General features: G+C 47.5%; 1 protein-coding gene across 1 annotated transcript; it reads right to left on the bottom strand.

The window, feature by feature from the left end:
* Positions 1-5,084: 5,084 nt before the first annotated feature.
* LOC135392264 (uncharacterized) lies at positions 5,085-23,537 on the bottom strand. Its single transcript, XM_064622981.1, has 4 exons — positions 23,338-23,537; positions 22,682-23,086; positions 21,820-22,021; positions 5,085-5,261 (listed from the first exon to the last, which is right to left on the bottom strand). Exons 1-4 carry the CDS (start codon positions 23,535-23,537, stop codon positions 5,085-5,087), a joined length of 984 nt encoding a protein of 327 aa, XP_064479051.1.
* Positions 23,538-24,039: the final 502 nt, after the last annotated feature.

The raw sequence follows: 24,039 nt of genomic DNA, 5'->3' as shown, positions 1-24,039 counted from the left end.
CACTTCTTTTGAACATGGCAGTTGACGTTCTGAGACTGGAACACATAGAAAAGGCAAATACATACAAAGCATCAAGTGCCTAAGAAATGAATGATGAAAGAAGGCAGTCACTAGAAAGGTTAGCCGGTAGTAGGACTTGAATCCACATCTTCTGTATTACCGATCCAGGGCCCTTACCAATTGAGCTAAGCTAACACGCCTCTCCAGTGACTTCCAAGGGTGCAGATGTACCCTAGGAATAGGTTTATGGGCAGGAGAACATTAGTCACTGTTATTATACAGGCATAGCTCTCTGTCCAGTATGATCACCACAGAGCACATTTACAAGAACTCACAGGTACAAAACTTGCATAATAAATATGTAATAACCTCAAACAGCTATTATATATAATAACTGGGACATGGAACTCCAACGGCAGATGGTCTGGCAGTACAACACAGGTAATCTTGCCATCACTATATTTTTCCCAAAATGCTGAAAATAAATCTATAGAATTACTGCAGTGAACTGCTCAATTTTTCACCTCAGATATATTTTTAGCACTCTGTCTTTCATGTTTCAAAATATACATGCATCGAACCTGCAGAAGCTTGTGTGTGTAAGTAGAGTCACACATCTCACGTGCAACAGGCAGGTCTAAGTTGTATTGAGATATGTCAATTCCTTACGCATGCTCACGACCTGTAGATTCCTTTAAAGGGAACAAAAAACTTTTGGTTAGTAACAACTTCACGCTATATACCACATTTATAAAAAAAATTGGTCCAGTACCTGACGGACAACTGTCATGACCATTGCCAGATGTCTTCCTCTCCTGTTCCTTCCACTTCCATGAATTCATCACCCTAACATTGTTAAAAAAAAGCCATATAAATGCGATAACTGAGATATTACCACTACGAGCATACAGCAAATCACAACCACATAAATAATATACACAATTGCACCGAGCTGTCCACATTTTCACACACACATACACACAAAAATACATAACAGAGTGGACTGTCTCTAATAACACTTCAACAAGTTTGTGTAACTCTGTTTTGAAACTGGACACAGGAAGGCCATTTCTAATCAGCTGAAAAAAATTGTTCGGAAGAGGAACAGTTTCTGCTGATTTCTGTAGTTGCAGTAGCAGTGGAACCTTGTAAGGTGGTACAGTGATAGATTTCATACCGTAATGGCAAGTGTTTGGGATGGCGCTAAAAGATCCTGAATTTGCAAGGCAATTTTGTGTAAATGTCTGATTTCCAAGTGAACGCATTGTCTACTGTATTTTACATGTCTTGAAGGAGCTGAGGGGCTGGATGGATGGATTGTAGTGGCACCCCTGCTGGGCCTCTTTACAACGAGGGTCCAGCACATTGCACCTGTAGACAGCCTGTAGACATGGTTGTCGTATACCAGGCATTCTTTCTTTCTTTTTTTGTGCACTGCAATTTTATCGTAGTTGCCCTCTGTGGTGTTTCCCCAGATTAGACAACAATAGTACAGCTTGGGGTAAATTAAGGATTTCAACTGCGTTGGTTTAGAATCCAGAACCCTTCTTTACTATGTGCAGTATGCTGCATATTATAAGGAAAACAAATAGAAGAAAACTTGTACCTGATCCCTGCCTTGTATTTCCAACATTTGGTTCCACATCTTGTCCAAGGAAGTCATGAACTACATTGGTGCACACTGCTGTGACAATTATTATGTTACATCTAGATGCTGAATACACAGCTTCATTTTACGTACTGTGAATGTTGCTTACTGCATTGGCATGGCTGCATTCAACAACACTCAGAATTGTACAGTAATCTTTTGATTTAGTGCGTAAACTTCAATTTTCTTTAATCCGTATTTTTCTTTGTTGCGTAAATGGTCTCCTAACATCTGCATGCCACAACGTAATTCTCACAAGGAGAGTAATCACTGTATAAATTATACAGAAGACACTAACCTCGTCACGTCCAGATGCAACAGTCTTGGAAGATAGATTCAAGGAAAGCACTGCGGACTGCTGTAGGCGGAGGTTCTTTGCACTCAAACTGAGGGGTCCGTCTCATAGTCTGCATTCTTCAAATATGATTGGCAAAATCTGCCGCGGTATTATCCTGCCGCTGCGGTTGAACGCGCAGTATCGTACGGAACTGAATGCCCGCCGAGAAATCTCGCTTTGACGACACAACCGAGGCACGTCAAATGAAGTAAGGGCTGTACCTCGATAAATTGGTCGTTGTTCCAAAAGATATAAATAAAGAAAACTTGGAAATACACACACTACGCTAACGCAGTGAAATTGCGCGCTGGATCCCGAAAGTCGTCGTAGCTCGTAGCCTCGTAGCTCCTCTTTCCACGGAAGTCGCTAATTGGATTATCGCAGTTATAAAACAGGTCGTAGATTTCGAAGTATATACATACTTTTTATTTCCAGACATTGTGACAACAGTATATCGGCGTAAAAATGTTGGTTCTTGCTGAAAGTTGTTGTTGTAGTGCTCGATCACGTGACGGCATTCTGCGCGCTGATTGCATGGGCGATTGACGTCATCCCAGTGGGATGACCAGATGAGTTTTCTATATATGCGTACGTTTTCTTGGTTTGACGCTAGGTGTGCCAGCGTCGGCGTGAACCGCGATGTTCAAAATTCGAGTTTACGAAAACTACGAGGTGTTGAGGCATGCATTTTTGTATGTGAAGTTGCTTTTGTGTATTCTATCGGTAGCCACTGCGGTAAAGGCTCTCCAGCTTCTGGTCAGAGACCCTTTAAATATAACTCAGGGGATTGGATTCAGGCGGCTCGTTGAATTTCTAATGCCACAAATTAACTTAATCTCCCCCAGAACCATCGGCCGAATATTGGACGAGTTGGCGAAAAAGCACATTGAGCCAGCACTGTCAAATGAAATGGCTGCTGCGCCTGATGGAGGACTACATTTTATCGTTGACATGTGGTCCAGCCGCACACGGGACGCTATCATCGGTATTAAAATACAGTTCGTGAACAAGGAGTGGAATTTGCGTAATACAACGCTAGCCTTCAAATATTTCGCTGGACATCACACGGGAGAAAATATCCGCCGTGCTTTTGAAGAGGCGTTGGCAGAACGAGGTGTCAAGCAGGAAAAAATTGGCTGCGTCGTAGCGGATAACGCGTCCAATATGAGCAAGGCCTTTAACATGGCGGCATTGTTCTCAGATACTTGGCGCCTTAACGACGACGATGACACAGTGCAAAGCCCAGAGGACTGCTCAGCAAACGAAGTATCAGTCAGCGCAGCCCTCAATCCCAGCAGAAGGGTACGGTGCGCAGCTCACACGCTTCAGCTGGCTGTGAACGGGGCCCTACGAGAAGACGATGAAGTCCAACAACTCCTCACCGTTGTCAACAAGGTGGTCAACTGCTTCAGGAGGTCGCACCTCCTCACAGCTGAACTTAAACAGCGATGTGGAAAAGACCTCGTCCAGCCGGGCGGCACGCGGTGGAACTCCATCCTTGCAGCCCTAAGTCGCCTCACCGAGGTAATTAGTTTTCCGTAATACTAATTGCTTCTATGTACGTAGTCTAGGTTGTTTTCTTATTTGCTAAAGATAAGCGGAGTGAGCAACATATGTGGTCCTGAACTTATGTGCCGCGGATACGATTTGAGTCCAAAGCGAAGGGCGGACGACCATGAACCGATGTAACGCGTGAAAAAAAGAAAAAGAAAAGCATGAGAAAAATGTTGAGTGACCGTTCCAATTTGAAACTGAATAAGCTAAACTGTCTGAAAATTAAGTCAATGCAATGCAACTGAGTTGGAATGCAATCTCAAGAACTTTTTATTTTTTTATAGGAGGAAGTTTTCTCGTCAGTCGACACGATCCTACAGGAGCACGACGAAAGTCATCCTAGCAAAGCAATCAACATGATTCCACCAGTGGTTACCTTGCCGCGGCTCAAAGAACTTCGCGAACTGCTGCAGCCGTTTGGCCTTGCAACCGACCGACTACAGGGTGACGGAGTAACGTCGTGCACGCTACACCTGTGTATTGCAACATGCTACATCAGCGTTGATAATCTGATTTGCGAACAGTAAGTTAGTGCAAAAGATCTTCATGTACAGTGCTGGACAAAAGTTTACGGAACACGCTGCCGCGCATTCCTTCCTCAGAATGACACGCTAGCAGCGAGTGGGACTGCACAGACTTGTAGTCTTGCAAGTGGGTTATACTTAGGCACATGTCTGTAACTCCGTACTGCCCCATTCGCTGCTTGTGTGTCACTCTGATGAAGGAACGCGCTGGAGCGTGTTCCGTAAACTTTTTGAATGAGTAGTTTGAATGAATAGTAAATAGTTTGAATACAGAAATTTTGTGACACTTAAAAAGCATCTTGTATAACAAAGCTCTGCCAGTCATTCAGCCTCGACAGCGTAGAATGAGGTAACCAAATTGTTTGAACCTCACGATACATTTCTTTGTCCCATAGTTTTTTAGAACTGCAAATGAAGCTACTGGCGCAGCTCACAGAGAGGTTTCGGGAGCCGCTAAAAAACGCTTACATCATAGCGGCAAGCGTGCTCAACCCTAGACAGAAGTTGAGGTGTTTTCAACCTACCTTCGCACCTCTACTCTCGAAGCCAACCGCTCAGGAGGTCACTGCTAGTGTGAACGCGCTCTTTGATGAGCTGCGTAAGGTATGGTGCACCTGTATTACAACAACTATTAAGAACAATCCCAACAAATGTGCTTGGACTGTCTAACATTTTCCTTGCGTTTACAACTGTAAGCGTTGTTAGGCGTAACGCATGCGCGAGTAGTTTGACTGCTGCTCATGCTCGTTACCCCCCTCCAACAGACTCCTGACCCACAACCAGGACCTTCACACGTCGCCGAGGGCCCTCTTCCCCCTTCTGGGGGTGACGATGACCCCTTGTACACTTTGCTGGATGATGTAAGCCCGGCAACGACGTGCCATAAAGAGAATGAGCTCGACCTATACCTGAAAGCTCCGTACAGTGCAGAGGATCCGCTTACATACTGAAAAAAAAAAACAGCAGCGCGTATCCCGGACTCTCTCAAGTGGCATCTGTGTGCCTAGGTGTGCCAGCGTCGTCAGGCTCGGCCGAACGGCTGTTCTCCGTTGCAGGAGCTCTGCAGCGAGCGCGCCGTTCCTCTCTCAACCCGGCCACAATTGAACATCTCATACTTGTGGGAGAAAGTGTAAAATACAGGTTCGCCTCTGAACCACGTGGGGGAGCGAAGTAGTACTGTAATATCTTGCACATTGTACTGCATAAAGCATATTTTGACATTGCATAAAGACTGCACATTAAATAACCTAATTACTATGCGTTTCACGTATACGGCGTCTGCCTATACTTTATCGGGTGTTCTCTGTGTGTTGATCCATATATATATATATATATATATGGACGTCCATGTGGACGCGAAAAAGATACAGACTAGAATAAGTAGCAGTAGATAGAGAATAATGAGAAGAGTTGGAAAGCCGTATAAGAATAAAAATAATTATAACTATAGCTTCATTACACTTCAAAAGTAAAGAAGAAATTAACTTTGAAAAGTACCAGACATAAAAATTACATTTAGTAGTCGACGTTCTGCAGGACTTTGACTAAACTTGAAGGAACAGCAAGCCGTCCTCTCTGGCTGACTTCGCTCCTAAAATATACAGATTCCCCCCCCCCCCCGACACACACAAGAATGAAGTAAGTAGGAAAAATCATAAGAAGGCAAACAGGTTACACGAAAACACAAAGGGGCGTTTATTAATACTTAACACTTAAAGGGGCACTAAAATGCAAAACAACTTTCTCTCAAATAAAAGTATGTGTTTTAATTAGTACAGTTCAAACAAAATTTGTTCACACAACGCTACCGTTTAGAAGAAAAATGCAATGAAAACATAGCCATCTTTGGCGGCAACGAATTGATTCTTCGGAAGCAAAGATCGACGGTATCCAATGAGACAGCAGGAAAAGCGCGCGTATACCTGTTGCGGGCGTGCGGATTTGGAACGCATACGACCGTAGAGATCGTATATGCGAAGCGCATGATGCGCATTGCTGCATTTTTCAATAGCGATTCACTGAATTGTAGCCCACAACAGTTATCGCAAATGCTCCACTGATGATATTTGTCTTCACTTCTTTCGGGCGGCGACGCCTATCAGCTTCCCAACGCGCACATATGTTTATCACCGGGACTGCTCCATGGCGTGTATATATATAGCACGCGCGTGCACGCGCAGCATGGACTAAAAGCACCGATGCACGAGCTGAAGCGTCATTCACTGCTTGGCGCCGAAGCAAGAAACAGTCCGGTATAATTTTGTTTGCATAGCTTCGTAACGGAATCAAAGTTTCGAATTATGATAACATGTACGAAATTAACACAGCATACAACGTAATTTGAAGTGAACTTGTTTTTGAATTTTAGTGCCCCTTTAAGGGACGGGGGTCGACGTTTGCGCACTTAGCGATGCCTTTGACCGAAGTTCCATAGAAGGTAGCGCCATGGGCGTCCCCGGAGCGGGGCAAGGGGGGCGTGACCCCTCTGGAGCCCCAAGGGCGCTTGTGAAAATAATGCACTCTTGAGACATAGGTCGTAATGATTATTTTCAGATGTCATAATAAGAACGTCTGGGCACCCGCACAGTCCGCAACGTCCGCCTCCAGAAAAAGAGGTGGTAGGGGGTAGCACGCTTGCCCTTTCCCTTGGAAAAAATCCTGGGAACGCCCATGTGTAGCGCTGATTGCTGAAACGGCCGAAATGTTTCTCCAGTCCACTTCCTGTCCACGCAACACTGCACTGGGTTCTACATTCAACTGCTCACAATCGGGTTCAACCGGCGCGAACCTTAATCGGAGGCATGTTTTGTGCATCCGTTAGTTCGGCGGTACGCGGGCCTACTTTCCTTTTGAGCACTGATACCATAAAAGGGCTTTCTCGACTTGAAGCATCGTTGGTTTGGCTTGATATCGCCTATACGACGTGGGCCGGACAACATCAATATCAGGTTTGTCACGCTCTATGTCAAACCTGTAAGAAACCCGCACACACATACGCAATTCCTTTGGGACCGTCGTAGGGATCAGTGATCCTAATCCACAACCGGAGTGTATCAAGAACTCGACGGCGCTCGAAAGGTCAGGCCGGAGCCGGACAACGGTTTCGGCAGTTCGAACTGTCTATATAGCCATTCCATTGCCACGATTAAGTGTATAAATGTCCAGGCGTGAGAGCACACTGTACGTGAAGCTGAATCATTCTACAGGTATTTTCTTTTATGTGACTCGTCTCTCTTGCAGTGTCTTCCTTGAAGTGCCGAATACAGTTCACCGACCATATACGTGCGGACCATCACAGTCGTCACTTTGTTTCCTATTTTGTAATAAATCTGTTACGCTGTTACTGACAGAAGGCAATGCTGAACATCGTACTCAGAAACAACACATAAGTTCGGATAACAAAAACACAAAAACAAAACTGTGTGCAATGAAAAATCGGGGCTGCGTCCCGAAGCTGTTTAGCATAATATATTGGGTTGCCGGCTGTACCGATGCAGTGTACGCGTGATTATAAACCAAAATTATGCATCTCAGTTTCATGCCACATTGCCCTGGACAGTTTTTTCATTTATGCTTGCATTCTGCTTTTGCAAAAAGTGATATAAAACTGTCATGCTATTTGGAAGCGTAATTTTTGTGGCAGTGTGAACGGAAAATCATAACGCCGAAGTGCACTATTCTGCCGTTGCCCAAAACAACGTCGGGCAATCGATGCTGTCATTTTGTTCACGTGACAGTGACTTACCCAGAGTTCATACTGCACGATACCCGTCCCATAATACCCGCGCCGCTTCTTTATGCTCTGGAGCCAATCCCCACAACGCACCTGCTCTAAAGCGATACAAATCAAACAGCGCGAGAGCGCCAAGGTTAACCCTCATTTTCTGTCTTTTACGGATGCCATCCATGTGCAGCGCCACAGAGTCCCCAACTCCAAATACAACGCTGAACGGCAAGCCCTTCCCCTCCCACACCTGATATATCCGATATAACAGCCCACCGAGCCATCCCCACAACACCACACCTGCTCTGAGGCGAGGCGACGCAAAACTAATAGCGCGAGCGCGCCAAGGTCAGCCCACCTCCCCTGCTCCATGTCATTCATCCAAGTGCAGCTCCGCCCAAACTACCGAGCTCCCGACTCCAAAGCCTTAACACAACGCTGAACTGCAAACACCCCTCTCCCTCCCACCCTCCAGAAGAAAGGTCACACATACAATTGGAGCCTTCCCGCCACTACCGGTAAGCTCATATGATCACAGTACACGAGAACAGGTACACTGAAAATGGGGCATCATATTCCTGTCTAGTCAATGCATACTTCTATAGGCAGTTGTATGCACGCCCCCCTCCCCACCCACGACTACTGTCAACCCCACACCCTAAAACGCCAATTTCAACTTGAGAAACCCATCGCAGGGTCTTCAAATTCAACATCTCATCTTCACACATAAGTCAACATCAAACTCAGCATGAAATCATTGCCCGTCACTCAACATTAATGTCACCATCACATCATTGCTCATAATTCAACATAAAATTCAAATTCACATCCCATCATTACCCATCATTCAACATCAAACTCAACATCACATCACATCATTGCCCATCATTCAACATCAAACTCAGCATCACATGACATCATTGAATCATTCAACATCAAACTCAACATCACATCACATCATTGCCCATCATTCAACATCAAACTCAACATCACATGACATCATTGAATCATTCAACATCAAACTCAACATCACATCACATCATTGCCCATCATTCAACATCAAACTCAACATCACATCACATCATTGCCAATCATTCAACATCACTCAACATCACATAACATCATTGCCCATCACTCAACATCACATCATTCTGAGTGATGTGATGGTGAATGATGTCGGTGATGGCCATCATGATTGAATTCGCTGACCTATGCTACTACGTAGACGTAACCCACTTCCGAATCGTGAGGAATGGAGAAAATCGATCTCGCTCCACCTCGAAGGATCGACCTACTCAAAGCCCCCTGTTGGGAGATGGAAAGTCATCGCGTAGGGGGTACAAACTGTTCACGTCGAGGTACTGGATAAAAGTCTTTTCTTGCTGGGGATCGTAATCGTCGCACCCCTCGTGACAGTATCTGTGGAAGCTGTTACAAATGCCTCCCCTGATTCCCTTCTCGATCGTTTCGTACATCTCTCGGTCGCTTATGAGCTCGAGTTTGACATTGGTGAGCTTCAAAGCGCTACTCCACGCGTAACTGGCGAGGGACACGGTGCGAAAGATATCTAACCCATCCGTCTCTAGCGCAATCTTTCTGAAATACAGCACGATGTCGCACAGCTGACAGGTGTCAAGCGTGACGTAGAGATGCGTGTAATCTCCTAGGTCCTTGCATTTGCACAATTCGAAAATCTCGAGGGCGTACTGATAGTCCTCGTCCGTGATCTCTTCATCATTCAGGTCACTTTTGAAAGCTTCCTTTGGCAGTCGTGCGGGCAAATTGTACGCTTCGAAACTGTCGACGAAGGTGTACGGGTAAATTCCCTTCTTGAGAAGCCGTCGGAAGCGGTCACCAAACATTTGACGGGTACAATGAAACGCGCTCTCGCCACCGCTGGCGAGCAGGGTTTCCACCAGGTTCGACAAGGACAGGTTGAAAAACTGCGTGGTATTGCGGAAATGGAGCTCGCCAATATTGAAGCCTCGTATTTTTTCTGTGGTAGACGCTAAGATCCACGGTTCTCCTATATGTAGAACATGCATGTGGCGGAGAAGGGAGCTCAAATCGTATTGCAGGTTGTGCACGCACACGACGAGTTCTTTGGTGTTACGACACGTAAGGTTACACGTATCACACAGCGTCGCAACAAAATTCGACGAACCGGGGTCTACGAAACGGGCGTGGTCGTGATGCGACACCTTCCGCGTATGTCGGTTAAATTCGCACCCGCAAAATTCGCAGTGCGTAGCGCTCGCGTGCCGAAAGTGGTCTTCCATACTCATGACCAACGGTGAGGGAAGACGGTTCAGCCTATCGATTTGTTCGCTAAATCCATTTAGTGCGAGCAAGCATTTTTCTGCCACGTTGGGTCTCAAATAGCCATCTACGCCCATTATTTTCCCATCACAACTTCTCACTAGCACGATGCTATACGAGCTCATCCTGTGCACACTCGAGGCGTCCTTAACGAGTGCGTCCTTTTCCAGTATGCTTTCCGTGTCCAACACCGCAAAATAGGGGTAGGGATGCATGTACTGTATCTTGGTGAAGGAGACGCTCTCCCCCGCTTTTGGCATTTCGAGAATTACTTCGTTTACGTCTCGACACAGACGTTCGTGCTGCTCCAAAGCCCGTCTCGTCCTATAACCGCTCGTGCATTTCTCACAATAAAAATAGTCACCTCGTCCCATGAAAGTGCTAAATTTTCTGATTCCATAGAAATGCTCCCTAACCTCGAGCAGGTGGACTTTATCCTGATAGAGCGTGCAGGGAATCCGCCCGGTAGATATCGAACTCGTCTGCTCGTCGAACACGTAGATGTACACGGAGATTTTGTTTTTTCTCTCCCACAGGGCAATGTCTTCGGAAGTGACTGGGAAGCAGGGTGGCCAGTACGTTACGCGCGTCTCCGGATTCGAAGGATTCATGTATTTGTGGTATCTGACATAATCGTTTGGTTTGTTTCTCAACGGATGCAAGAGTGCCAGCACGCCATACTTGAAACACTCGTTTTCGTGATTCGGTGGAAGTTTGACGTTTGTGAGAGTCTTTGTTTTTCTCTTCAACATTTCGGGAAGCTTGATCGTGCACCCAATCCGCTTCGGTTTCAAACGCGTTAGTTCATTGGTCGACACATTGGACGTCGTTCGAGGTGAAACCAGACCCTTCTCTCGCATAGTTTTCTACGCGTTGCGAGGACTCTGCGATGGCAGCATTTATCGCGCCTTCGATTTCTTGACGGTAATGAACCACTCTCATGTGAAGGTTCACGTGAAGGAGATGAGAAGTCAACCCGTCGGCTCCGTCCTTAATCATGAGCGCTTTCGAGCACAGACAAAATTTGAAAGGCATGGGATATGTTTCGAGGACGCGCGTGATTACTGGAGCTATGCTCGGTAGATAGAGTCGCAAATCGTTGACGTTGTCGTCGTGCGGGGAACAGAGAAGCGTGTACCTAGTAGCCGTTCCGTCAAATGCCTCATCTGTGACAAAGAAAGGAAGGAATCGTCTCTCCGTAATGGAGGGATGATTCTCTACGACGTGTTCTCTCAATTCAACGATACTGCGTCCCTGGACAGGCTCAGCTTCGTTTCGAAATTCTGGGCTCGCATCTGGTGATTCATCTCTAACCCTACCAGACAGAGGAATGAAATCTGCATACGACTGATCCCCTTCCCACATGAGCAGCTCGTCTGCACTGTCGTGCCAATCTAGGGGTTCGTCGTCGTCCGTTTCAGGTATTACGAAAGGCGGACTACTGACTCTGTCGTCGTCATCTGAAAGGACGACTGGGCTATTACCGAGATTCTCTATTCTAGCTTCGTGCTCCCTTTCTACGGCCACGAGCATGGCATCGATGGGGTCGTACTGACATACGAGACAGCGCGGCACTGCGGTCAAACAAAATCAGTACGAGATTTCCCCTCACGAAACCATGCTCACTTTTCCCTTCAGTTGAGGAATGCTTGAGATTGATGATGATAGAGAGGATGGGATGAGTCCCTGTGTGTGTTCAGTGTCATGCGGTGACAGCGGCTATTGGTTCCTGAAAAACAATGTCATACATAGAATACACTCTCACAGCAGAGACGGTCAACTTACATTTTGGTCCACGAAACGACTCACGTCGTGGATGGATGCCCCTCGTGGGCTTTCGATCAATCGTCGTAGAACCAGCGCACCTTTTATAGTGGCTACGCCGCTCTCCTCCTCCTCGCATTACGACGGTGTCGTCTGTACTTTGACCACCCCGCCTTCCGTCTTTCGCGCCTTTTTGCGATGTCGCATATGACAATCATACCATCGACGTTGAATAAAACATTACACTAATGTCTAACTAACACTCTGGGACGACTTGTATATGACGACGAGAAGACCCAGTGTGGGATTCGAACCCAGGAACCTCCTACACTGGACGCGACACACTAACCACCAATCTAATTTGTACTGCGTGACGTTTTTCGTATTGCGGGGTTCGTGTCTACACACGTCACAACATGTTTAAACAGGTCCAAACATGTTCAATCATGTTCAATGACATCATAGAGAGGGAGAGAGAGAGAGAGGAACTAGTGTGTCGAGGGGTGACTTCGACGGTTCGTCGCCCGTGTCTGAACACGTCCAAACATGTTCAAACACGTCTTAACATGCCCAAACACGTTCAATGACGTCATACAGAGTGAGAGGAAAAGCTTTACTATAAATATCGAAGCGAACGTTCGATCGTCATTCTCGTGCCATCATGATCAGCTTGGTAGATCCTCCTAAGTAATGCCCATGACGTCATCATCGTCGAAATGTTTGAAGAGTTTCGTTTCCAGTGTACAACACTTTTGCTGCGCGTGAAGTCAGTTTTTTCCCGCCTCACATATTTCGGGAGATTGGCAGCGCCCGCTTCTTCTGCACCAATTGTGGTGGATTGTGGTCCAAAGGTACGCTTCCTCGTTATTTTTTAATACGTTCTATAATCGCCCACATTTTTTCAGAGCAAAAGCATTGGACGGACCGATTGATTCGCCCGTTTCTCGGCTCTCGGACGGTACCGTTAGACGTACGTTGCGAAGGACTTCGACTATTGAAGGAAGATGGAGAAGATGGACCATCAGTGTCACTCTGTGACTGAAGAAGATTGTACGTGTGTGTGTGTGTTTGAGATAAAAAAAAAACGATGTGAGGGAGACTTTCGCTCGATTCTCAAGACGATACCCTTACGTCTGTTCACCGTCAGTGGGAAGATTGCAAAGAAAATGAAGCGTTTCGTAGATTACAAGCTCGAGCTGTTGGAGAAATATAGACGAGGAGAGACAGTCGACCCGTGTCTCATCAACGCGGGTTTCAACCGACCTATCGTCCGTCGCTACTGGCTTCTCCACACATCCCTCGATGTCACGGTGCAGACCGGCGACGACGACCGTCGGGTCAGCACGTTGGAAGATCGTCTCACAAGGGTCTTGTGTATGTCGTGAAAAAATAAATAGACTATTTTTACGAAACGAGTTCGCTCACGAGGAGACATTTTATTGTTTCGTCATTCTCTTCGAGGTTACAGGAAAACATGGATACACAATTTCTCAAGCTGTGGCGTTTCGACATGCGCGTGGCTACGTAGATACAAAAAAGCCCGCAGTAAGGCGAAAAAGGCGATTGAATACACGAGTCGTTATACTCGTTCACTGCAGGTAAAGTCCTTCGAAGGTTTGCTTCGATGGGGGGAAGTCCGTAGCTGTCGAAAAACACGGCAGACCCGTCGTAGTTTTTCAGGTAGAGCACCCAGTGCTGCCCGCGTTTCTTCGCTCTTCCGTATTGATGATTAAATAGCCAGGCTTGCGTAAAACGAAGGCTTCGTCGGAAGCGCAAATGCCTCTCAGCATGGAGGAAGCGAGGGGGTTCAGGGACACGAGTTCCAAGATGTCGCTCTCATACATGTTTTCTATGGGAAGGTGACCGTACGGTCCTTGTCGACGCACATGAGCTTGGGACACTCGGAAATCAAGAGGACGGTGAGTGCGTGTGGAAGGGCTTTAGCGAAGCATAATTGCAGGCGAACATTTCCTTTTCGCCACATGTTCAAATGCGAAGGAAAAGAACACTTGTCCACGTCCAAGTTGAAGTAGAGAAGGAACCCGTTCGTTTTAAATCGCTCGTAGCTATACTTGAAATATTTCTCACCCAGTTCTTGCAAGAAGTTAAAGTAGGGAATTTGGACGAGGTTGTTCTGAAAGTCGTACTCGGCTCGCACTTGCTGGCCGTCCACGGAGAGCGTCGAATGAGACAGGTCGTAATGGCGGAATTTGTAGGGGTTCGATTGGATGTCGCCGAGAAAGTCGGACGTGGCGAGCAGGGCGACGCATAATTTGGAAGGTACCCTTTCGGGGTAAACGTTTTCAAAGTGAGCGTCCAAGCTCCCGGCACTCAAGCTCCGCACCTTGGTTTCCAATCTGCGTAACACGTAGATGGCTGGCGTGGTCTGAAGCCGTCGCTCGTATTCCAAAAACAGGGAAGGTGCCAGCATCACCTTTTTCAAGTGTAACATCATTTCTTTAATGTCCACCTTGTAATTGTACGTTTCCTTGTCATTGGGGACCGATATGAGTTTAAATTCGTCTTTGTTTAATAGGAAAACGACGCGAATCTCGACGGCAGGTACCATCAGGCGCGGCTGTTGAAACAGGTCGGTATTGATCTGTCCGACCAGGTTAAAGTATTTTCCACCCTTCGTCGCTTCGTAACGTTGTTTCGGACCGCGAGACGAGACGTCGTAATCGTTCTTTAAATGTTCGTCGTCCTCGACATAGAGTCCAGCCGCGTGCACTGTTTCTTGAACCAGTGGTGTGGAATGAAGCACGACGTCCAAAATACTCCTGTAGGCGTACAACTCGTTGGAACTGACGAGCTTGTTGTTCGCATAAACGGTGACTGTCTTAAACATGCCTCTCAACAGATGGTTTATTGGGAAAACGACATCTTTCTCGTCCATTTCTTCCACGTCGTCGCGAACAATGCGCGCGGTCAAAGACACGAAACTACCGTAGAGATCCAAGTGTGCCCTTTGTAAATTTTGAATACAAAATTCGATCACGGAATTATTTACTCCGTTGACAGGATAAAAGAGTTGGTACGAAGTATCTTCCACGCAGCATTGAATGGAAGGGGGTTCGAATATCACCACATCACTCGTTAGACAGATCGGCGTCTGTATTTTTCCTTTCGTTGACGTCATGAAGGAGCGCGCGCAGCGGATGTGTGACCTTCACGGCGTACCAAAGATATCTGCAGGTGCGTCATTTGTCGGCGCCTTTTGTTGTCGTTTGCGGCGTTTCTTCCCATTGTTGTTTCCAGAGCCCTCCATGGAATCCAGCACGTCTCTCCCTGTTGCTATGGCCGTCTTTTTTACTGCGCGCGATATTCCTTCGCCATCGGCCAAATTCCGCGCCAAGCGCTTCAACGTTCTCTTGGCGATCGGTTTTATTTGCTGCCAGATGGGAACGATAAACTTGGATATGTTGCTCAACACACCGCCCCCTCGTTGGAAAAGGGGTCCCGTGTACACGGGAATTATTTTGGGGGAATTACGGTACATATTTGAAATGCAACGTTAGATTGGTTCTGCCTTTGGACCGCAACGGCAAACGACTTCCCGTTTCGTCCGCGAGAACGATGGTCACTGAGGGAATTTCGAATTGAGACAGGTTAAAATACTGGATGTTATCTAACGTGTAGGTGACGACGTGCTTCTCTTTCTCGTAATAAAAGGGTAGTATTTTTAATATCGTTTTTTTCCCGCTCCCCACGTACGTGGGTTCCACGATATCCGTGTAGACGATTATGTTGTGAAACGGGGGTTCCAGGAGTACCTCGACGGAGCTCGTGGCATCCTCCTACCCCGTGAACACGGTACGCGATTCGAAGCCCAAAAGCACGGCCAGGTACTCGGAAAGTCTTAGGGTGGAGGTGCCCTCGGAAAGCCGAATTTTACATTTCTGTTCGGTTCCGTCGAAGCTGAAGCGCGCGCGTTCGCCTACGCGCTGGTTAATCGCATTTAGAAGTGCTTGCGGCGTCGCATAATAGCCGGGAGGCACATGTACTTGCAAAGATCGAGGAATTTTCGTCTTGATCGTGAAAGAAAATTGGCGCGTTACGGGGAGAGAGACGCGTATTGTTTCTCCGTGTCCCTCGACGGCTGTGAGATGTAGCAGCTCCCAGTAAACCAAATATGTCCCAAGGATATCCTGGGGAAGAACTGAATTTGACATTTGGATATCCCAATGATGTTCGTGAACGTCCCGTTTACGTCCGTGCGACGTCCCTGGGAACAGACTTTATTCCTCATTTTGCAGTCCGGGGGACATCCTATGAACGTCTCTGTTGGATATCTGGATGTGAATGGGACGTTTACCGTTTCATATCAAATTAGCTTGTATGCTGAGCACTATGCATTATTATTCAGTTTTTGTTATCTGTCCACGTTTTAGAAATTGTTTTGGATAAATAATCGACATCTTTTATTTGAGAGCGGTATGCAACCGCTGTATATAGCTATGGATACAGCACCTATCGGCAACACCACGTGACCTTGCGTACCCCATTGTTGTTATGGGAGACCGCTTGCACTCGCACATACACACATATGTGATATCGAGTGAGCACTACCTACGGAAGCCTGTGGTGGCCTCTTTTGGCGTACTGGATGGAGCATATGCTGAAATGAGACTTGTAGTAGTACGTTCAGTAAGTGTACAGCGCAGTGAACTACGATTGTAACGGTGAAGACGTCTTGGGAACTAATTAGTTCGTGTGCCAACAACGCCGAAGCATAACCGTTGATACTTCTGGCGTCCCTTTCTCACAAACATTGTGTTTTTAATTCAAACTATCTTCCATGATGTGATTGCTCTGCAAATAATGGTCTAAACCCAAAATGTTTCTCGCTTTGCTTACGTCACTCCAGTAAGCGTCACGTGTCCCAGATATGTGCGCAAAATGCAACGCGGTGGGGCAATTCTTTTTACATCCTGCAGATGTCCCTGGGAGATACAATGTGGGACGATTTTCATTGTCACATTGTGGACGTCCAAATAACGTCTGGTGGACTTCCTGGACATAGGTGACGTCTGAGACTTTTCTGGGACGTCCCTGGGATATTTCTGGTTTACTGGGCTTGACAAAGGGTTCCGGTACGTGCAATCCTTTTGGCGTTTTCAGACAGTAGACGTTATCCGCGAATTCTAGCGAGGCGTTCAGCTTGTGCGTCTGGAAATACTTGTTGAGTGTGTTACGTAGGGACGTGGTTTCCGAATTCAGAGTGACGTCGCCGAAAGCGACGGGTGCGGCGTACTCCAATAAGATGGAGGTGGCTTCGCGTTCGCTCAATTTGGTAGGCTTCACCGCACGACCTGCTTCGCGGGACGCTAGCGAAGCGTCGAGCGCCTGTGCGAGCCGAGGGTCCAATTTCATGGCCTTCACGTTCACGGGTAAGACGAAGTCGTATCGCGATTTATTGTACGCGAAAGAAACGTTGAATTCCGAAAGGACTTTTCCCAAATCCAGGTGACACGAAAAGTTCTCCCGGCTTCGACCGTGTCCTCGAAAGAAACCTCGATTTTCGCATCTTGCCTTTCGTACCCGATATTTAAAAAATCCTTGCTTATACTGAGATCCATCAGACCAACTTTATACCGATTCGAGAGCTGAAGCGGACTATCGAAAGCTACCGTGAAGGCATTGAGTTTATTCGAGGGAAACTTATCCATGCTGGCGTTCGAGAGCAGGTGGACGTAGATGTCTGACGTCATTTCCCAATCTTGACCACGTCGCTGCTCGGAACCCAACTGTCGTGCTCTTTGTCGAAACCTAACCAGCGAACCAAGGAGAAGCTCTGACCATTCACTTGCTTCTTTCTCAGCACTTTAGTTACTGGCCAAGGCTGATTGGCGTCTCGGGTTACGACGAGTACCTCCTCCGGGTAGAAAGATCCGTCCACTTCCTTACCCCGGTAATCTTCCAGGTGCACGACGGGAGGGGAGGTGCCTCTCAGGCGGGAGACGGTGAAAATCTGAGGCGACCAACTCCCTTCCGAGCTCTTATGAAAACCTTTTCTGTGTAGTAGGACCCTCACTTTATCCCTCACTTTGAGCTTCTTTTTCACGGAAGGTATGACGGGCTTCCCATTTATCTTATTGAACAGCTCCAACTCGTTTTCGGGTGTGACTTCAGACGGGCTGATGCCCAAAGTCCTGTGTTTGGTGTTGTTGTAGTCGCGCACGATCTTGGGAAGCGCGGAAACGAGGTGGTATTTTCCGGTTACTCTAAAGTAGCGGAATATTCTGTCGCGTAAAGTGCGTATCACGCGTTCGGCCTGAGATGCTTTGATTACAGGAGAGAAGGTGGAATACATGTGGACCTTCTTTTGTGAGAGATACTTCTTGACGGTCTTGTTGTAGAATTCCCCTCCTCTGTCGCAAAAGGTGTGTGTAGGTGCGTTACCTCCCCGAAAAAGTCTATCATGGCCCTTTTTATTTTGGCGGGGCGCTTCGTCTTTAGCGGGAGGGTGCGCAGAAAGCGGGAGAGGGAATCGATTGCCACGAGAATGTAGCGGTAGCCACTGTTGAATCTCTTGTATTTTGAAAAGTCGGCGAGGTCCATTTGCCACACGTCGTTGACCTTGAGCGCGATGATGCGTCTCCTATTAAACTTTATTCTGACCGGATGGTGAAGCGTGTAGGCATCCAGCTTTCTGAGAATGGCGAGAGCCTTCTTTTTGCTCAAGTGATGCGCTTTTCTATAGCAGTCCACACCCCCCAAACCACCCGCTGGCTTGTCATATCCCTCCATAAGTCGTCCACGCAATGGAGGCCTGCTGCTGCTGTTGAGGCTCGCGAGATTTGGGCAGAGAAATCAGGCGCAATAGTTTCGAGACCTTGGGGAACCAGGAAGGTTTATTTCCCATCTTACGTTGCAACAAATAATTGACGAGTTCGTAAATGGAGGAGTGCCTGATGGGCTTGCCCGACACGGAGACACAACCCTCGCGATCCCAAGAAAGAACCTTCTTTAATTCCTAGACGACCCTTTCCGCTTTCTTTTCGTCCACCTCTGGAGAGAGGAGCGAATAGTCAAAGTCATTTGTAGCGTCGGACGCCTTGTTTTTATTGTCGTAGGGGTCAAATCCGTACTGCTTGAGTATGCGATACAGTGCTTGCAGTATGAGTTTCACTTTGACGTCGTCACTCTCCTTCAAGGAAAGAATGTTTCCGATGGAGGAGGAGGTAGACACTTCAATTCTCTTGGCCACTGACGAAAAGGTTCAACACGGCGGAAAGTAGGAGAGGAACCACCGACGAAAGAACGCCCTGTCCTCGCTGCTGAGACAGATAGCGCTTCAAACGTTGCGGATTCTTGTGAATCTTTTTGTAGGCGAGCCGTCGTAAGAAGCGTTTGTGCTTCTTCAAACCCGCGAACGTATCTGGAGCTAGAGCCACCTTTCCGTTCAATACATTGAGGCAAATTTCGGAGAGGTGTTTCATGTCGGACGAGGAAGAACGTCTCAAGACGTCGCGACGGTGCGGAGGGGGTAGAGTGGAGAGTACTTTGAGTAAAGTGAGGTGAGGGCGGAGATTCATTTCGGGGTGTAGATATATTGACGTTCACCCTGAAAGATATTGCTACACAATCTGTGATCCTCGTGCGTATAGTTGTGAAGATCCAAGAGTAAATAAGCGTTGGGCAACGAGATCGCTTGTTTATATGCGTCCAGAAAATACTCCAATCTTTTTCTGCCAAATAGCTGTTGGCCGAAATGTTCCATCTGGTGCACGCTGCGCACGGTGCGCCATAGGACGACGTAACTGGCGTTGTAGGATATAGTTCGAAAATGGCTACTGTCGAAAAAGATGTTTTGAACGAGTAAGAAGATCAACGCGTTGGCGTGGTGAGAACCCCGAATGAAAAGATCGGTCACCTCCTTCAAGGAACCGGCGTCGGTCACGTGATCGTCGACGACGATCAGCGTAGCGCGCGACGTGTCCCACTCTCGCGGTAGCTCCTTGGTAAATTTTACGGAGTCCCCAAATTCGTCCTGCATGCTCGGCGAAGCATATTTCTGCACGTAGAATATTTGTGACGGAGGCTTGTCCACCACGTCGTTCAGGTTCCTCAGCACGTTCGCAACGAAAGTAGATTTGTCGCACATGGAGGGGCCGCTTAAGATACAGCGAAAAGGATGACGGAAACGAAAAGGTTCGGAGGAAGACATGTTGCGTGCGTACACATTGCACGAAGAAAAAGAAGAGACTAAGACTCGAAGAGAAATGCATCGCTTTCATTTACACATCGTCGTCGCCGTCCTCTACATAGGAACTGCGTTCCCAATACAGATTATCCAGGCTAAAGTTGGACTTCTTTTTCGCCAGTCTTTCCGCCACTAAGATGCGGTCGAGCGTCTTCATCTTGTCCTGACACATTTCTTGACACGCTTGCAATCACTCCAGGCGGTGGACTTGAAAGGCTTCCTCCACGATGCCGCGAATAAATTCGCGAAGTTCTTCGTTTTTTGTCTTTTCCTTGCGCCGACGAGAAACGCAGGAGAATAAACCACACATGGCGTTTTTCACGTATCGGTCAGAATGATGACGCGAGCGCGGTGCGCGCTGCCTTTCTACAGATAAACGCACGCGCGCAAAGAAAGGAGAGTGAAACCGAAACTCAGAAGCCTCCTGTCGCCGCTAGGAGCGCGCGCGCAGTGGAGAGCCGAAACCGAAAACACCCGCGTGCGGGCGGCGCAGAGGGCGCTAGGAGCGCGCGCGCATGCGTAGGTGCCGCGGCGCGTCGCCTCAGTCAGTTTCTGCCTGGCTGTTGCGGAGAGCAGATGTGCGCTCCCCGCGCTCGCTCAGTTTCTGGCTGGCTGTCGCAGAGAGCAGATGTACGCTCGGGTGCTCCGCGCTCGCGCAGTTTCTGCCTGGCTGATGAGCAGTCGCCGCGGGGGAAAAGATGAGTGATTTGCCGCGCTCCTTTTGTCGCATGATTGCCATGTTTAGCGGTGACCAACGAGTGATATGATCGCGCTCGTGTTAAGCCTTTTCGCGCATGTTTAGACTTGTTCAGCAGTGACCAAGTGTTTTCTCCGTGTTGACGCACTTTTAGCGGTTCCCGCCTTGTGTTAGGTGTATAGTGTTGAGGCGCTGTGGTTAGGCCTAAGCGATTGCCTTTCCCCCGATGTGTACTGTTTTCTGTTTAGCAGTTGCGGTTAGACCTTTTCTCTCGCATGCCTAGACTTGTTCAGCAGTGTTGCCATTTTTTACCCGCCGCTTGTATCTTGTTCTGTCTTTTTCATGTAGAGCTATGATGGTGGTGCCATCTGGTGTGATGCCTTGCAACTAAGTGGCCACCTGTCGTCGATCTCTTCAACTACCCGACGCCAACAAGCGCTGGTCACCCCGGAGCCGTTTCTTCGTCACAGCATCGTTGATTTTCGAATAAATTGTTTCTCTCCACTCTATGTCTATCATTTCATTTTATTTTCTACCTATTTTTTTATTTTTTATCAGCTCAAGTAGCCGGCAACTGACACAGTGGTCTGGACACGTCTTAGATGCTCCCCAATTAGTGTAATGACTCCCTGAATGATCCTAACTACTGTGGGGGTCCCAATTAGCTCTAATTGCTAATTAATGGCGTCCAGATGACTGTGTGACTTGCCGGCTTCTTGAGCTGATCCCATACTACTGATATAACACCCGACCTTGACAATTCCCGTTAGCACGTGGTCCATAAGGGACTGAAAAATGGCCGGAGCGCTAGCAATACCGAATGGCAGTCTTTGATACTCAAATAACCCCATTGGTGCATTAACAGTCAAGGAAGGACGACATTCTGGACTGATTGCAACTTGCTGGTAGGCGGATGTTAGGTCCAGTACTGAAAAGACGTTGCATCCCGCAAGCGACGCAAACAAATCCTGCGGGTGTGGCAGTGGGATGTAATCTGTTCTTAACACGGGATTGATGGTGACTTTGTAATCTCCGCAAAGTCTTACTGCGTCCCCTGTCTTCTTAGGAACAACCACCAGTGGCGTCGCCCATTCACTTTGTGACACACGTTTAATAATGCCGGCTTCCTCCAGGTTGCTTAACTCTTGGGCTACTTTGTCCCGGACGGCAATAGGCACGGGCCGCGGCTTGCAGAAAACGGGTACTGCTCCTTCCTTCAGTACGGTTTTTGCTTCATACTTCTCGATTCTGCCGAGTTACGATGAAAACACAGCTGGAAACTTGCGATGCAGTTCGTTCACACGATCATCTACGCTGACCGAGAAAATTTCTTTCCAGTTCAATTTTAGCTTTTCCAACCACTTCCTCCCTAGTAAGACCGGAAGTCGTTTTCCATGGTGTTTCACGACGTAGACTGGCAAGACACTACTCATTCCTTCGTACTTAACGTTTACATCCGCTTTTCCTTTCACTGTGATATGCTCCGCTGAGTAGGTCTTCAGGCATACTGATGTCGGCCGGCACCGTAAATGAGAAAAATGCCGTTCGAAAAGTGCTGCTGGTATAAGTGACACGGCAGCACCTGTGTCGATCTGCATCGTGATAGGCTGCCCTTCGACGTTTATAGACACCGTATAGTTAGGCTTTTTGCCCTCCGCGGTGTAACTCTTATTGTGTAGCAGTTCAGTTCATCACTTTCATCGTCGGACGCGGACACATATTCAATTCCTTTGCTTCTTCGCGGATTGCTGCTTTTCCCTCCTGTACCCTCCTCGTACTTGCGAGCACATGTTTTGCAGATGCCCTTTGTCTTTGCAACGATTACAACGGTACCCCTTGTACCAGCATCCTTGGGGATCATGTCGGATTCCACATCGGAAACACCTCCCCTTTCTTGATGGCCCTGACTCTTTTGAGTACGCTTCACTTTCTTTGCCTTTTCTTGTTACTTCTGTCTTTAGAACGGCTTCTACTTTATCTCTAGAAGCATCCGAGTGCAAATACGCTGTCTGTTTTCCCGCTTGCTCTCTCTCTAGCGCAATCTTGCACGCCACTTCAAATGTGAGCTTGGGTTCCGCAAATAATGCCTGTTGCGTTCGTTCGTTTTGTAGTCCCGCTACAGCTCTGTCTCGCATGGCCTCTTGTAGAAATTGTCTAAATTCGCACTTTCTAGCCAGGTGTTTTAACTCCACTATAAAATCCGCTACACTTTCTTGTTCCTGTTGACATCTGGGATTAAACCTGCATCGCTCTGCGATTACAGATTTTGTTGGGCTAAAAAAGTTCTTTAATGCCGCCTTGGCCTCTTCGTACACTCTTAAAAATGAACTTCACCGCATAGCACGCTCCTAGCCAACCATTATCTCGAATGATATCGTTATCTGCCCTGATTTGTTGAAAACGGGGGGCGTACGCCATTTCTGTGACACTTATGCTCTTCATAATTGTCACAGAAAAGGCGTACGCCCCCTGTTTTCAACAAATCAGGGCAGATAACGATATCATTCGAGATAATGGTTGGCTAGAAGCGTGCTATGCGGTGAAGTTCATTTTTAAGAGTGTAGGTCTTCTCGCCGGGTGAACTAGGAACGAGTAAGTTTTTGAGTACTTCGTAAGTTGATGCACCAATGACAGTCAGGAAAACTGCGAACTTTTTTGCGTCAGGAATATGATTGGCTGTGATGTAGTGCTCAAACCGCTCTATGTAGGAATCGAAATTTTCCGTCTTCTCGTTAAACTCTCCAATACGTCCTATTCGAGACATTATGGTATTGTGAATGTCTTGCCTGTCTGCCGAGCTCCGTTGTTCAGTCATCAGTTGGTTTGTGACTTGTGGCCTTGTCCTAGCTTGATGGGTAGGAACATCGAAAGCAGCTTGTTAGACAGCCGCTGGGTTGTAGACGAAACCCCGTCGCTAGTATTGCATCGGCAGGCATACCACAAAACAAAACCTTTATTTCCGGGAACCACGCTCTTAAGTACAGCTTGGCACCGCAGCGCCACAGGGTAAGCAGATAGCAGGTGTAACAGATAAGTTAGCTCGCTTATGGAGCACCGAAGCTCCCGCTGTAACAGATGCTCTGGAAAATCAACGTTCCTGGAGTACTTGAAATTTGGGTGAGTTTTTGGCCATCTTGAGCTTCAGAAATGGCGTTGTAGTCGGTGCGAACCGATGACGTTGAGTTTACGGCGTGTATCCGAGAAAGACAGTCGGCGACGTCGTTGTTGTTGCCTTTCACGTACCGGATGTCGGAGGTGAATTCAAG

This window comes from Ornithodoros turicata, chromosome 4 (genome assembly GCF_037126465.1).
Source record: "Ornithodoros turicata isolate Travis chromosome 4, ASM3712646v1, whole genome shotgun sequence".
NCBI classification, from domain to species: Eukaryota; Metazoa; Arthropoda; class Arachnida; order Ixodida; family Argasidae; genus Ornithodoros; species Ornithodoros turicata.
Note: the sequence above shows the minus strand (reverse complement) of the source record. Positions and strands in the feature narration are given on the sequence as shown.

Coding starts and splice junctions, on each gene's coding strand:
- LOC135392264 (XM_064622981.1), bottom strand. CDS start 23,537: ATGTCTCGAATAGGACGTATTGGAGAGTTTAACGAGAAGACGGAAAAT. Junction 23,087..23,337: donor AGTTCACCCGGCGAGAAGAC/CTACACTCTTAA, acceptor ATTTTTAAGAGT/GTACGAAGAGGCCAAGGCGG. Junction 22,022..22,681: donor AGTGAAGCGTACTCAAAAGA/GTCAGGGCCATC, acceptor GTAACTCGGCAG/AATCGAGAAGTATGAAGCAA.